At 49.2% G+C, this 15,484-nt stretch overlaps 1 protein-coding gene across 4 annotated transcripts in view; it reads left to right on the top strand.

The window, feature by feature from the left end:
- Positions 1–15,484, top strand: part of EGFLAM (EGF like, fibronectin type III and laminin G domains) — a 148,112-nt gene that overhangs the window by 116,411 nt on the left and 16,217 nt on the right. For 3 of the 4 annotated variants that reach the window (XM_066378830.1, XM_066378845.1, XM_066378855.1), the window contains exons 16-19: positions 2,758–2,869; positions 6,047–6,163; positions 8,531–8,711; positions 13,463–13,486. In XM_066378830.1, the coding sequence (XP_066234927.1) occupies positions 2,758–2,869; positions 6,047–6,163; positions 8,531–8,711; positions 13,463–13,486 (434 nt within the window). The remainder of the gene's footprint in view (positions 1–2,757; positions 2,870–6,046; positions 6,164–8,530; positions 8,712–13,462; positions 13,487–15,484) is intronic. The other variant, XM_066378839.1, reaches the window with a different exon arrangement.

Here is a 15,484-nt window from a genome sequence, read left to right as displayed (position 1 = left end):
AGCAATTGCAAAGACCCATCTCTGACCAATATACTCAAGAAGGCTGTGTGATGATGAGTGGTTTTAACAGCACGGCAGTAAATTGGTGCCTCGGCTACTTGCTGGATCTGCAGAATTGGTTCTGAGTTGTCCAAACTTCCCTTCCATCCCCTGGTTTGCAGTATTAATTTACTTAGCAGATCGATTGCTCCCGCCCGGTGCATCAGTAGCTTTGTGAGTCCCCTGGAGCCTGTGATTGTTGGGCGCCAGTGCCTTCCTTATCTGTCTGTGTCTCGCTCTTCTTAGCTGTGTTCCTCCCGTGGTGGTGTTTACCTTCACGCCGGAGGCCCACTTATCTAGTGCAGACATGCTTCTTGCTCCTATGTTTTCCCAATTATTCTCTTTTGAAACCCCCTGGGATGTTCTGCTTCGGTGTTGCCCTGCAGCCGGAAACCAGTGAGCAGGTTGTTGTTTTTAATGCAATCACAGGTCATGTTCAATCACTCTTCATATTGCTGAACTGTCATTTTTAGAATGAGCATGTGGGTGAGATGTTGCAATTATATGTTGCCCTTAATTGCTGGTCATCTTTCATGGCTGATGGGAAATGCTCCCCTTGTTGGAGTTCCATAATTTTGCAAAAGGACAGTTCGTTTCTGTCCCTATGGCTGAAGCTCTCCACATCAGCGACACCTCCCACCTTGGGGACAGAATGGACAAACATTTTTGTATCTCTGATTCTGCAAAAACATCCTGTGTCTGAGGACAACTTTGGTGAGTATTTAATTGGTTCAATTTACATACAATTATGCAAACCAGCCTAAGCAAGTCACTAAGAACTATTTGTCAGGTTGAGAAAGGAGGACACCTTGCACATCACCTTGTCCTTTCAAATGGCTTCGTCCTGGATAAGGAATGAGCAGAGAAAGCCAGGGAGGGAGGGCTGAGGCTCATCAGCCCTCCTTCTGGGTAGATTCCTTTCTGCACCTCTGTGGTGGCAGCCATAGCTGGGGGGGTGGGGTCACAGAAGCGTGGGACCTCAGAAGTCCAGCATTTCTCTCTTTTTAATTTGGTGCCAGCTTTTGAAAAGAGTAGTTTTTACTTTAAAAAAATAAATAATAAGTTATTGTTTTCCTGCCTGTCAGGAAAGGCACCTGGACATAGAATATTAGGTTTGAGTATTAGGTTTGATTAACAAGAGACAAGTGCTCCAAGTTCACCAGGAACAAGGGCCAACCGTCACCTCCCTTGTCCTGTCTCCTCTTCAGGGTAGCCTGACCACTGTGACCACTGTTAGTGTTTCAGGCGCTCCTTTGGAAGACATGTATGTTACAAACCATTTCAAAGCCTTCCTGCTTCATTAGAAAAATTCCATGAGAGCCTGGGCTCTAGGAAGTTGTGGAGCATTTTTTAGGGAAAGGGCACGATGGTCAAATTCATTTTGAACTGGATTCAGAAATCGAGACTATTGTAATGCGCCGGTGATGGCCGTAATCAATGCAGCCGTGCCGAGGAGGCAGCACTTTGACACGGAATGCCCTCTGCTGGGACAAGAACAGAACTGGGCGCCATTCCTTCCTATAGACACGGGGCCACTTAGAAAGTGCCACTGCTTTCTTTACTGCATATCGATTTAGCCAAGGTGATTAAATCCTAATTGCTAAGGACAGATCACAAAAGCATCTGCCAAAGCGAAAAATCAAGTAAGAGGGTGAAGACCTTTCAGAGATGGTGCACATTGGTATTCCTGGCTGTTTTCCAAAGATGGTCCAGCATAATCGGGAGGCGCCGTGAAGAACAGGGAACACATCGTCAGAAATACAAATTCAACACTTACACTCTTCCTGCGCCCCTCACTTTCAAAATTGATGTGTAAAACTCTTATCAGTATCATTTAAACTTCAAGTGATTCCACCTTGAATTAAAACTGGATTTTTTTAAAGTATTTTTAATCCTCTTCACAATATCAGACAACATGAAGCCTGACTTTGACCCAACATTTTATTATGAAAAATTTCTAACATATAGAAAAGTTGGAAGACTAGTACAGTAAACATCCTCATACCCACCTACAAGGAAACTTTTTCTTTATTTCCTTTTATCCCGTATCTGACCTCCCTCCCTCCCTCCCTCCATTCCTTCCATTCATCTATCCATCCATCCATCCATCTTACTTCTCTGTGCGTTTAAATGAGTGTAGCAGATATCAGCACACCAAGGAATCTGTTGTACACTATATATAACCCATATAATATTCTCTTCTTCAAAGCTTGTGTGCAACAGTGATCACAGTTTACTCTTCTGTCACCCCTCGTCTAGAAAACAAAGCTCATCCTATCCACATTTCAGACCTGCCGTAAGGAACAAATAAAGTGATAAATGTAATTTTCCTACCACGAAGAGGTGCAGTAAATGGAGCAAACCCTGCTGTGTTTGCTGAGCAGCAGTGATCATTTCCTTTTTGCCGACCAGAGTGAAGCACCTGACGTAGGTGTCAGGGTCATCAGAACAGGATCAATCACTGTTATCTGTAACGTCAAGGATGCTAACTCGTGCTCAGTTTTCTTGTTTCTTGTTTCTTTTTCGTTTCCCATTGATTTGAGAGAGAGAGAGAGAGAGAGAAGCATCAGCTGGTTGTTTCACTTTGTTGTTCCAGTTAGTTGTGTATTCACTTGATTTCTTCTTGTACGTGCCCTCATTGATGGCTTCTCGTTGATGCACTGACTGGGGATCGAACCCATGACCTCTGGCTCACACTTAGTGTTCTTCCTTCTACAGGAGTGAAGACCCCCTCGCACTCGGCCACTGGCATGAGCTACATGTATCTCGCACAGCAAAGAATGGCATCTTACAGGTGGATAAGCAGAAAGTGGTAGAGGGCATGGCGCAGGTAAGAAGGACTCACCTGTGCTCCTAATGATGTGTGTGGATGCGGTTACTGCTCTCCACCTGTCCTGTTCTCTGTTCATATGGGGCTGTAGTACAGCTGGCTCTAAAACCAGATTTCAGTGTTCAAAATCTTGCTTTATTTCCTTACCACTAGTGTGAACTCAGACCTCAAGTTTGTGTTTTCTCATCCATAAAATGGGGATAATGGTGGTGATAGTGCCTACTTCATAGAGTTGTGCGAATTAGAATAACCAGATGTGTAAAACACAACAACAGCCCAGGCATCTGATCAGCACCCCTCAGTTTACTTATTGTTACTATTATTAGTTTATAGTGTTCTATCATCGCCTTAGCTCAGAATTTCTCCTCAAGCTTATAACTTTCACCCACGATTTTATTTCCAAGGATATGTCCAAAGGAAAATGACATTTTTAAGAAGAGATGATTTTTGCTTTAAGTTATAACCAACTAGGATTCTTTACACCCTCCAAAAATTACAGACACCTAAAAGCAGAGGGGACTTCGGGTTTGCAAGTATTTTAACCCCCAACACTCTTTTTCTTGTGCATTGCAAGATATAAAGAGGGCATCTGTGAATGTGGGTACTCTGGTAAGAAAATGGGTCGGTAGGAAATAGAAAGGGAAGGAAAAGGGACTTTTTGGTGGGGAAAGAGGTGTCTGTTTGAGGAGAAGCAGAGAGAAGGACACATGTGTCCAGAAGCCAGCCTCAGGGACGGCAGTGGTGGGAGGTCCTCTCAGGACCAAACCTCCTTGGGAGTTGGGAGAATCCCAAACTGGGTTATGCATTAAGAGGCAAGCACCCTTCACACCTAGACAATGCTCCATATATATCTGTGGAAGGAAGGAAAGGAGAGAGGGAGGGAGGGAGCGAAGGAGGAAGAGAGGGAAGGAGGGAGGGAGGGAGAGAGGGAGAGAGGGAGGGAGGAAGGAAGGAAGGAAGGAAGGAAGGAAGGAAGGAAGGAAGGAAGGAAGGAAGGAAGGAAGGAAGGGGAAAGGAAGAAGGAAAGATGGATGAAGGGAAATGGATTTTAAAGGGATAACAAGAGTCACTGTAAGAATCCTGAAAATTCTAAGGATGACTTTAGTCCAAGACAGAATTAGAAGCTCACAAGTGTTGACCTGACTATAGGTTCACTTAATAATCTAAATTCCAAAAATCATTGTCTCTCTCTAGGCCTTAATTACAAAGGCCTTTAAAAAAGAAACATAAGCTTAGGACAGTAGTGTTTGCAACAGGGTTTAAGGCCTTGGATTAGGAACATGGAACTGTTCCGGATGTGGTGTTTACCATCGGGATCTTACAGTGACGGGCCACCGCGGAGGCACAACCACACCTCAGAGCACCTGTTACCACCCCATCAGGGGGTGAGAATGAAATCGGTGTGGTGGAGCCAGCGCCCTTTGTTTTGGGTTTTGACTGTGCCGGGATGGATGGGGCTGACCGGGCACTGCCGCCTGGAAAGTGATGGAGGCGCGTGGCGTGGGCCATGGCTGCTGTGCGTGCCTTTGCCTGTGGCTCTGCTGAGGCCGTGCCGAGATGGGAGAGGGAAGCCCCAGCAGGCCCCCCTCTGGGGGTGATGCTCCCCGCTGTCTGAACCATGTTCAGAGTCATGGCTTGTGGTCTTAGAGACCGGCAGCCAAGACTCATAGAACACTCTGGGGGCTAACCCAGGACCTGGGCCCTTAAGAGTCTGTGCCCAAACTGAACCTAACCCCCGATGTTCAGCTGATGATGCTGACGCCGCCAGCCCAGAGCTGAGTCGAGCTGTGGAAGGGCTCAAAGAAGAGGCCTTGCTTCGGGGGAGAGGCTCAGAAACCCCAAACCGGGGGGTTGCTCATGTGTCCCAACCACTGCCAGCTGCCATGAGGCCCTCACTTCAGAACAGGCCTCCCGTCACTTCTCTCCTCGGGTCCCACATGGCTGGGGCAGCTTGTTAGCTGGAGGGGTAAAGGGAGGGTTCAGCAAGCACAAAAGTACCTGCTCCACACCACGGGGCCCCACTCTATTGGTGGGGTACAAACATCATTCAAAATACTGTCCAAACAGCCTGCTTCTCGGAAATCCCTTTGACCCTGGAGACCTTTTTCCTTTCCTTCCATTATCTTATTTTAACTTCCAGGTGAGAATGAAGACAGTGATGGCTGCCTTTGGGTTTGTGGTACAGCTCCCGAAAGCCCTTTGCTGAGGGCCCCATCTTCCTCTGGCTCAATAAGAACCCTCAAAGCTGCCTGAAGGGTTTCGGCAGAGAGCAGTCCAGTCTGTAATCTAATCAAGGCATCCCTGCTGTTACCTGAATATAACAGTAGCTGACCATACCGAATGCTGAGTGTGCATCCAACTCAGGGCCAGGAGGGGCCAGACGGGGCTACCGCCAGTTACAAACAACCCCCAAACGTCAGCAGCTTATAATAGGGTTCCTTCCTCACTCATGCTGCGTGTCCAGCAGTGGCCAGCTGCAGCGTTCATCCGAGAGGCAGGCTGAAGGGACCAAGGGTTGCGAAGGAGGCACCAGGGGTTGGGAAGGAGGCACCAGGGGTTGGGAAGGAGGCACCAGGGGTTGCGAAGGAGGCACCAGGGGTTGGGAAGGAGGCACCAGGGGTTGGGAAGGAGGCACCAGGGGTTGGGAAGGAGGCACCAGGGGTTGCGAAGGAGGCACCAGGGGTTGGGAAGGAGGCACCAGGGGTTGGGAAGGAGGCACCAGGGGTTGGGAAGGAGGCGTGGTGAACTCTCCCCAGCTCTGGAAGCTTTTGCCCGGAAGTCACTCATTTCTCTTTAGTTTATGTTGTATTGACTAACGCAAGTTACATGGCCCCACTTGAGACTGACAGGTTGGAGGTCATCTTCCTGCAAGGAGAGGGGTACTGCTGAGTGAGTAGTATGCCCCATTCATTGTGACATGTCCAGGAGGGAGATACTGTGAATCCCACTTTGCAGATGATGAACCCCAGTCTCAGAGAGGTTAAGAAACTCGCCGGCATTCAAAGAGGTGGTCAGTAGCAATGCAAAGCAGGGTGAAAGTCAAGCCAATAAGAAGACAGATTGTCATGACAGGTGCTGGGGGGGACCACACAGGCAAGGATCCAAAGGCACATCATGTGGTAGTCTGAACCATCTCTTCTGAAAGTCCCACTGTGTTTTGTCTTACTCTGTTGGCAGGGTGGCTTCACTCAGATTAATTGCAACACAGATATCTTTATTGGTGGCGTCCCCAATTACGACGAAGTGAAGAACAAATCGGGTATCCTCAAGCCGTTCAGTGGGAGCATCCAGAAGGTACGGGCTTCGCTTTCTCATGACTGTGGCTGGACTTGGACTGCAGACAATGGAATTGGGAACTGGGATCGGTGTGACTCCTGCTGCTACCAGAGAAAGTTTGAGAGGGCTTTAACATTTTTAAGGTCTCATTTGTTTAAGGCTCACAGCATCCCTCTCCAACCCCATCTCGAATAACGGCCGCTCCTGAGTCTATGCCCAGCAGACATAACACACACGCAATTTGATGAAGATGAATTTTTACAGCGAATCCACAAAAATATCCTGGAGCTGTTGAGGGAAGAGGCAGCTGGTACCAGGTTACTCCAGAAACTTCTACAAAAGGGAGGGAGGAGGTGGAGTCTAATAGCATCTCCTGGTTCTGTGCTTCTCTGCAAGGTTACCTTGCTGTTTGCTGAAGGCAAGAACCAACTCGACCTCCCCCCACCCCCACAGTTTCACAGTTGTTCTTCAGTCATGTAACCGAGTTCTCAAGAGCATAGATTAAAGAGCCCCTCATAGGAGGTCCAGGGAGGAAAAAGAACGCTCAGCTAGTAGAAGTTACAGGGCACTGAGCCCACTCATCTTCATTTCGTATTCCTCTGGGGGCTGATCTCTCCAGAGACTAGTGTGTTCTGGCTGCAACAGAAGTGCAGGTTGACTCCCCAACCAGATTTCCAGGACCATCAAACACCAAGAGAACAAGGATCTGAAGCAAAGCGTTTTGGGTGCCTAGATGTTAGTTAGTGTCCAAGGGTGGAATGTGGGCCATCGATCCTTTTCAAACAGGAGATGGGGGAGGGCCAGGGGAGGAAGGTCCTATCTTGATTTGCTCATCAGAGCTGGGAAGGGCCCCTGGGGCTCTGTCCTTCCATGTGTCCCAGTATGGGGTCCAGACAATATTTGCTGACTCTGATGTGTTTCCCTTTGTTGCTGTACTGTGGTGACAATGACACCTCAGTTCAGTGGGACACCTCAGAGCCAGTGGGATTGACCGTGTGTGATCCTGTGGTTGGCATTCTCGCTCGGGATGCAAGCTGAGGTGCTCGGAGGCTCCACCCGCCTCCCCACCTGGGTCAGGCACGGCCCCTCACTAACACACAGCCCTTTCCTCTTCACTTCCCAGAAAGGATACCCTCCCTGCTCAGGGTCCAAATCGTTGTCTGTGCCCTGTCCTGCAGTGAATGGAGCCATTCTTGGCTTCTCTCTGCTACATATGACAGTTTCACAGTCCTTCATGTGCAGTGTGAAAAGGGGGAAGTTCCAAAAAGGTCCTGGCTCCTGTCTGGCCACTTCTGAGGTCCAGAGCTGAGGAAATTTCTCCCCAGCCCTCAGACACTCCCTCAGGACTAGGCAAGCCTGTGCAGACACAGATTAGTGACAAGAAGTACCATTGCTAACCACGTGGGGCCCCCTGCAGGGTGGGGCTTCTCCTGAGAGTGTGTGTGTGTGTGGGGGGGTATTCTCTGTCCCTGAGTTCTGCTAAGCATTCCAGACATTGAAGCACCAACAGCTCAGGGGAGACGCACAGGCTGAGTCAAGGGCTAAAGACAATGGGTCTATTTATGTGGGGTCAGGAGCCTGGTAATCTATTCCTAAAATTCACCAGTGTCTCCAGAGCCCCCTTGCAGGGAAAACGGGGTGGGCAAAGGAGCTCTCTGGCCCAGAGAGTGCACCCAGCAGGGTGATGAGAATGTGAGCCGAGTTTCGCTTTTTCTTTAACTGCAGGGAAGACCTTGTAGAGTGGATGGGAATTCAAGCATGTCGGGCCGGAGGGCGGGGGGAGCAGTGGAGCTGTGGGGAGAGCCCTGGTGATGGAGCTTAAGGAAGTCACGGGAAAACACTAGCCAGAGGAACCACGCGGTCCAGTGCGAGGCTCCTCCTGCACCGCCACCTGAGCCGTGGCTCCCGCCTTGGTCCTGCTGCTTTGGACTGTTCCCTACTCAGCTTTCTAGGCAGCGTCTTCAGCCCTGGCTGCCACTTAGAACCACCTGGAAAGCTTTCAACGGTTCCTGATGACTGATTGCACTCTCAGAGACTCTGATCCAATTGATCTGGAAGGAACCTGGGCATTAGATATTTCCTAAAAGTGCCTGGGGGGTTCTAATGAGCAGCGTTTGTAGTTCCTGGGACTTCTCTCCAACCTCCCGAGTGAGCTGGTCTCCCACAACCGGGGGCGCTTTCCTCTCTGCAGATTCCCCAAGCGCCAAACGCAGTTGTTTCAGTACCAGCGCCCCTTAGGACTGTCAAGGCAGCAACTGAACTTGGCCTCTTCTTGTTAAAGCTCTGTCCCTGCACCTCATTTGGGGTCATGGGCTGAGGACCATGGTACAAACTGCAGAGGTGTTTTCTGAGTTCCTGAATTTCATGACGTTTTCTCTCCCCAAGATCGCCCTGAACGACCGCACCATCCACGTGAAGCATGACTTCACCAGGGGCGTGAACGTGGAGAATGCAGCCCACCCCTGCGTGGTGGGCCCCTGTGCGCACGGGGGCAGCTGCCGGCCCCGCAAGGAAGGCTATGAGTGTGACTGCCCCCTCGGCTTTGAGGGTCTGCACTGCCAGAAAGGTACCCGAGGGCGGCTTGGGCACGGCATCGGGTGGGCAGACTGTTGGTGGACTGAAGAGTTGGGGACACCAGGACAGCCATACTGGTTTATTTTTATCAATGATTTCAATGATACAGTAGATAGTTAATCATGTAGATTAGAAACTACTATAGCTATTTAATAATTCAAATGCTGAAATCCTTCCGAGACAGTAGGTGAATAGCTTCCCCACACCCCTCCCCTGGCTCCTTCCCTGAGAACCCCCTCATGGTCCAGCAACTGAAAGGTTAGCCCATGATATGGGGGTGTTTCCAGGTCCCCCTCCATCTGTGGCATTCACAGAGCCTATCCTAATAGGCTGATAAGTAGTCTGACTAAATACTTGGGCCCCTGCCTGTGAACATTATAAAGAAATCTTCCCCAATACAGAAAAATACAAATTATACTTCTCCAAATTCACATATAAGCAACCTTCTGCAGACTGCTGTTTACCATGCTGCCAAGTTTCCCCTGTGCCTCAGTTTCCTCACTGTAAAATGGGAATAAAAGTAGCAATAGGATCTAATGCCAAGGGTATGGTGTGGTTTAAGTGAGATAATGCATATTCCTTGGAGGAATGCCTGGGAAGCACTCAACCAACAGTAACCATTATTATTATTGGGGAGAGAAATAAACTCCACTAGCAGGTGCTGTGAACTGCTCAGCTTTTAACCTGCACTACTTGTCTGAGACCACGAGCCCCCGCTGGACTAAGCTTCCCACACCCGCTCCCGGGAGGCAGTGCTGTCTAGTAGGAGCCTGCCCACGTATGGCCACCACGATGGGCCACAGAGAACTTCTTGTTGAGGTGTCGGGATGGTCTCACCTGTTCAGGAATTCATAATTAAGAAAAGCAAAGTGGACAGGCCTGGAGGGCATAAGGCAGTCAGCCCAAGTGAAGGAATATGCTCTCTGTCTCTCTTATTTCTTTCCAGGGTCTTGGCTTTTATTGGAGGTAGGGCTTAGAAGGAAACTGTAAATTACAGGTATTTTGGTCTCTGGAATGATAGAGTTGTTTTGCAGCAGTCTTAGGAAATATGAAAGATGCCAATTTGCCAGGTGGAAGATTGAGAAATATTATATTTAAATGGATTTTGAAACCTGCATGGCAAATTGAATGAAATATGTTTATTAACAGAGCTCATTCTAATGATAAGCCCCCCAAGAAGAGTAATTGATCCATTGGTGAACAAGCCTGATTATAATTCTAACAAGCCAACCCTTGTTTAGCTAATAGTGTGTACTTGCAGAGATTTAGTTGAAGAGTGGCCCATTCATTTAGAAAATTGGGTTTGGATTTCACACATTCGTGTTTCAATTTCTTAGGAGTCTGTCTCACCATGGGCAGTGCAAGCTTGCTCCTGCCTTGAGCACCCCTACTAATGGTCAATTTATAAAGTCCAGGCTTTAGTGAACAGTTAGCAGCTTTGGGAATTAAAAGAGGAAGGAAAGGATAATTTGCGATCTTGTTAACCCCCATTTCCAGCTACAGAACATTAGCTACAACAGATAGAAAAAGCTCATATTCATCATTTCGTAACTGTGGTGGGCCCAGGTTCAGTGAGAAACACATCTCACCAGAATGAAGGGGCAGATCTCTTGTCCTCACAAGAGGCTTCCTGGTGAGATCCAAGGAGGAGGGACAGTGACAAGGAGGCCTGGGGTGTTTAGGCCTATCAGCTGCCCCCTCCCCCCATTATATCATTGTCTCCTTGTGCTTTACAAAGAAGATAGGCCTTCTGGCACCATGGCAGCAGTTGCCAATGCCATGGAAACCCACTGTGAGAGGCGTTGTCTGTGTCACATAACTTCCCCTTCATTTTATGAGTATTCACAGGGTTCTGGGTGCCGGTTCGTGCTGTTGAGAACAATTTTCCTGGCCCCAGCAGACACACAGCAGAACACAGACTGCTGTTATACTAGGGAAAGGCCCAACTACAATTGCTCCGTAGAGGTGCAGAAGAACATTCCCAAAGTCTGGGTGAATTCTTAGCCTGAAAGAACAAGAAGGGTTGGAAGTTGTCCTGTGTGGTCAGAGAGAGCCCCGTCTAATCCAGCGAGGTGATTTGTAGCCTCATGTACTTAAAGATTTGGGTTTCTCCCCGCCTGCCTAAAACCCAGGCTGTGCTTGAAGAGCATGACCCTATTCCTAGTGTTCCTCATGGAAGTTAGGCCCATTGTTTTACGTCGAGCAATGTGGTGTAGAAGTCAACATCAGCAGCCCCCACTCAATCCATACCAGGGGACACCTCCTCCATCATTAGTTTAGTTTGGGGCCTCTTCAGTGAGTCTGGTTTTCCCTGGACACTTGTTGGGAGGACTGGGCCCAGAACTCAGATAAGTCCTAGATATCTGTCTAGGCGCGCGTACCATCACGGTGGTTTTGGGAGCCCTCTTGTCTCTGCAAGGTCAGGGCAGTAGCAAGAGAGCCAGCAACGTGGGCATGTGGCCCCCCTCTGAGCTCCTGGGGGTCCCCAGGGCACTACCGGCTCCCTGGAGCAGCTACAGGAAATGGAGCCTCTCTGTCTCATCCTTGGGAACCCACCAAGACAGGAGGAGCCATAGGTCCTTGCAATTCCCAACCACAACTTCCAGTGCTGGCAAAAATCATGAGGCTTGACTTGGGTGGTGGCCTCACCTTCATCTGGGGACACTCTCTCTTAAGTGCCTTCCTCTACCTCAAACATCAGCACCCCAATACCAAGGCCCCTCTCATCTTACCAGAGGGGCGTCCACGGGGCCCCTCCTCCTCAGTCCCCCATCCTTAGAGATTTTTTTCCTTTTCCTCTCTCATCCAAATTCAACCATCTTGTGTTCCAGTTCCTCACAGGTCTTCTATCCAAGTAAGTGGCTAATAAGTTAAAAATTTAAGTTCTAAAGAATATTAATGGCTGTTTTGCACACACAGAGAGACAGACAGACACACACTTTCGCATGCACAAAATGACAAGGATCTGTAGTCAAAGAAGTTTGGGTCAACATGGTTAAACCGCTGTCTCTTCTGCAGGACTTCTCAGGGCCTTTGCTATGCTCTGAGTGTCCAACACAAGGGTGTGGGATGCAGCTGTTTTATCTTGGGGTTCTCCCAACCAATAGAACACTGGCTACTAGGGGAAGAAATAGGACTGTGGTCCTCCCTTCCTATCTCTTTATTACTGAGAACAGTTTGGACTTAGACCACTTAGACCGTGTAGGACCTTGCAGGCCACTAGATGGGGGTGTTTCTCTGTAGCAGGTGAGCTGACCAGTACTCACTGCAGAGCTAAGACATGCGTTCTTCATAGATGCAAGGCCCTAAAACATGGAATCTGGTCTGGTCTATACTGACCTACCCTATATACAATATTTAGGACATTTTATGTTATATTTAGAAGATTCACATCATATTTTTGGATTAATTCTTTTTGGTCCTAGTGTATATGAAAAGTAACTTCAGTAAGTATCGGCCATACTTTAAAATACTTCAGCATATAGAAACACAAGTTAGTAAAATATGCATACTACCAGGAATTTCTTTTCTTGGGATGGTGTACGGCTAAACAGTGAAAAATTGTGGGGTGTTCAGCCTACATGTTGGTCTTCAGGTAGCTGACGGCTAATAGTGTATAGGAAGATGCTTGTTTGTTGGTTTACCCTATGGCTACAGAGTCTGCTTCATGTAACAAGAATTCTGAACTGACAAGAGTCCTGTCCCCCAGGGGCAGGTCCGCCCCAGCTGGGGTGAGTAAGCTGCCCATTGCAGAAAATGCTTCCTCGGGCTGTCCCGTCCATCAGGATGTCGTTGACCAGAGCCCTGGTTGTTGGGAAAGTGGAGTTACAGCACCCCGTGTACTTCCTTTGTCTCAGTCCTGTGACGATGGCATGAAGAGCCAGCCAGCTCTTCATTCTGCTGGGAATTTTCAGTCCCTCAAGGGGAGAATGTGCTTTGCCTGGCTTGGAGACTGTGATTCACTGGGATATTTTTGTGTGTGTGTTATCAGATGGTACATGCTTTCTGGTATAAATGTGAGAAAGTGACAAAAACACATTTCAATTAATTCATCAGTTAGGTCTTCACCACAGAGAAAAACAATGTCAAATATAATTATGTTTTCAATATTTAAAACACAAAGGGTCTGAAAGGGCTGTAAGGTCATGTCCAAACTCCATGTCTTTGGATAAAATGAACATTTATCTATGCATACTGACTACCGTGAGTATAGTTTCACTGTTTTGTATTCAGTGGTGTCATTTCTGGAGGGTCCCCTGGTCCTTTGTTAATCACAAAATAACCAGAACTCTGGAGTCTTGCAAAGGGGGGTGGGGTGGGGTGGGGTGGGGTGGGAATTAAGCTGATATTTTCCACTCCGGAGAGAAAGAGGCAACTGGCTGGCTTATCATTCCGTTTTCACATGCAGCCTAGAGCCAAGAAAAGTAATAATCACTGACAACGTAAGTAACTCTTTAGAAAGGAACGTTTTCTTGGGGTTTAAAATAAATGAGGACTGTCAATTCAAGGTCAGGGGAATCTCCCAGCTGTCAGGCCACCTTTTATACACATCTTCTTGGACCGCTGCTCCCCCACCCTCACCCCCGCCTCCAGCTGAGACCGGGAGGCGAGATGGGCCCTCCACAGTGCTGTGGGAGGAGAGCAAGGCCGGCTCCCCGTGACCTGCAGCCTGAGTGACCGGGCCTGGACAATGACTGTGATGTTCTGACCCTCCCCCTTCTGTTTCATGCTGGCACATGGCAGAGTGTGGGAACTACTGTCTCAATAGTAAGTACAGTAAGTCCTCTGAGAGGCGGCAAAAGTGCTCTGGGCTTGTGCCAGGGCAGGCTCCGGCCAGGCCGTGGGCACGGGGCAGGCCAACCGCCCACAGAGGGTAACTGGGGTGAGCGGCGTGGGACTTGGTCGTGCCTACCAGAGTGGTGCGGGTCCTCCCTCGGAAAGAGCCAGCTGGGAGTGCACTGGAGACCCGGGTGGACTTCCGGAGGCACTGAGCTCCCGAGCTGGGGGCTCGGCGGGCAGCCGGACGGGGCTCACACAGACCCCTTTGAGGCTCCATGAGCAGAACTGACCTGGGACAACCATGTCCTGGCTATTTCAGGGAGTCCAGGGGAGCCACAGCTATTGGCCGCAGGCCTACGTCCATGGCCAATAACAGCGGGAACAGGCCCTGCCAGGTGCTTCTCACCCTGGGGTTGAGCCAAACCCAGCTGGGCACCGTGGTTGCAGTTTGGCTCCAGGAAGGACTGCTCCATTAGCCTGGCTCCTCTGTTCTCAGCACAAGCACCCTGAAATTCAGCCCCCGGCCTCGAGAGCCTCTGGTGCCTCCTGCAGTTGCCCTGTTGTTTCTCTCCTGGTGCCCCATACCTGCCCCCTCGGGCCTGCTCTGCCCCTCCGGGCCTGTTCTCTCTGCATCCTGCCTTCTCCCTTCCCCTTTCTTTCCATCCCTGGGGGCTACCCATCCACCTGGTGTCCATTCTCTTCCTGCTTCTCCTCCTTTTCTTTCTTGGCATTTTTTTTCTCCTCTTCTCACTCTCATTTGCCCCTTCCTTCCCCTGTTCCCCACTGTCTTTCCATTTTGCAAGCCACTCTTTTCTCCCCTCTCTCCTTCCCAGCCCTTCCTTCCCCTCCCCCTCCTTCCCACTTTCATGGGCAGGGAGAGAGGCCAGTGGCACGGTCCAGAGTTCAACGCTCAAGAGCCTTTGCTCTCTGGCTCTGTCCCTAACAGGCCCTCCGGGCCGGCGGGCTCTTGTCCAGGGCTGCCTTGCTTCAGAGAGCAAGTGGGCGATTTCTCAGAAATTACTTTTCAAGTTTTTATTTCTCTTCCTTTGCTTTTTCTGTTTTCTTCTTTTTAAATTTTGTCTGTTCATGAAAAGATTTTGGGAACATGCCATAGGTGACCTGTCAACAGAGGAACTTATACTTGGGTGCCCAGTGTTACTGGCTTTTGGGGTTTTCTGTTATCTCTCTCTCTCTCTCTCATAAGTGAGAGGAAGGATGATAGAGAGACAGATTTCCGCATGTGCCCTGACCAGGATCCACCCAGCAACCCCTATCTGGGGCCAGTGCTCAAATCAACTGAGCTATTCTCAATGCCTGAGGCCGACATTCGGACTAGCCAAGCCACTGGCTGCAAGAGGGGAAAAGAAAGAGAAGGAGAAGGGAGAGAGGAGGAGAAGCAGATGGTCGCTTCTGCTGTGTGCCCAGACTGGGGATCAAAGCCAGGACATCCACATGCCAGGCCAATGCTCTATCCACTGAGCCAACTGCCCAGGGCCTATCTCTCTCTTTTTTTTTTTTTTTGTTTTTGTTTTTGTTTTTGTTTTCCAGGGACAGAGAGAGAGTCAGAGAGAGTGATAGACAGGGATAGACAGACAGGAACAGAGAGAGATGAGAAGCATCAATCATCAGTTTTTCGTTGCGAGACCTTAGTTGTTCATTGATTGCTTTCTCATATGTGCCTTAACCGTGGGCCTTCAGCAGACTGAGTAACCCCTTGCTCAAGCCAGCGACTTTGGGTCCAAGCTGGTGAGCTTTTTGCTCAAACCAGATGAGCCTGCGCTCAAGCTGGTGACCTCGGGGTCTTGAACCTGGGTCCTCTGCATCCCAGTCTGACGCTCTATCCACTGCACCACCACCTGGTCAGGCGGGCCTATCTCTCTTTTTTAAAAAAAAAAGTTTAGAAGTTATGTTTAAACTCTCCTGGCTGTTCATCATGTCCAGTAATTATATATGTTCTCTCCTGCATGTAGGATCCTTACTTAGTTC

This window comes from Saccopteryx leptura, chromosome 1 (assembly GCF_036850995.1).
Source record: "Saccopteryx leptura isolate mSacLep1 chromosome 1, mSacLep1_pri_phased_curated, whole genome shotgun sequence".
Classification (NCBI taxonomy): domain Eukaryota; kingdom Metazoa; phylum Chordata; class Mammalia; order Chiroptera; family Emballonuridae; genus Saccopteryx; species Saccopteryx leptura.
This window is presented reverse-complemented; position numbering and strand designations above follow the sequence as displayed.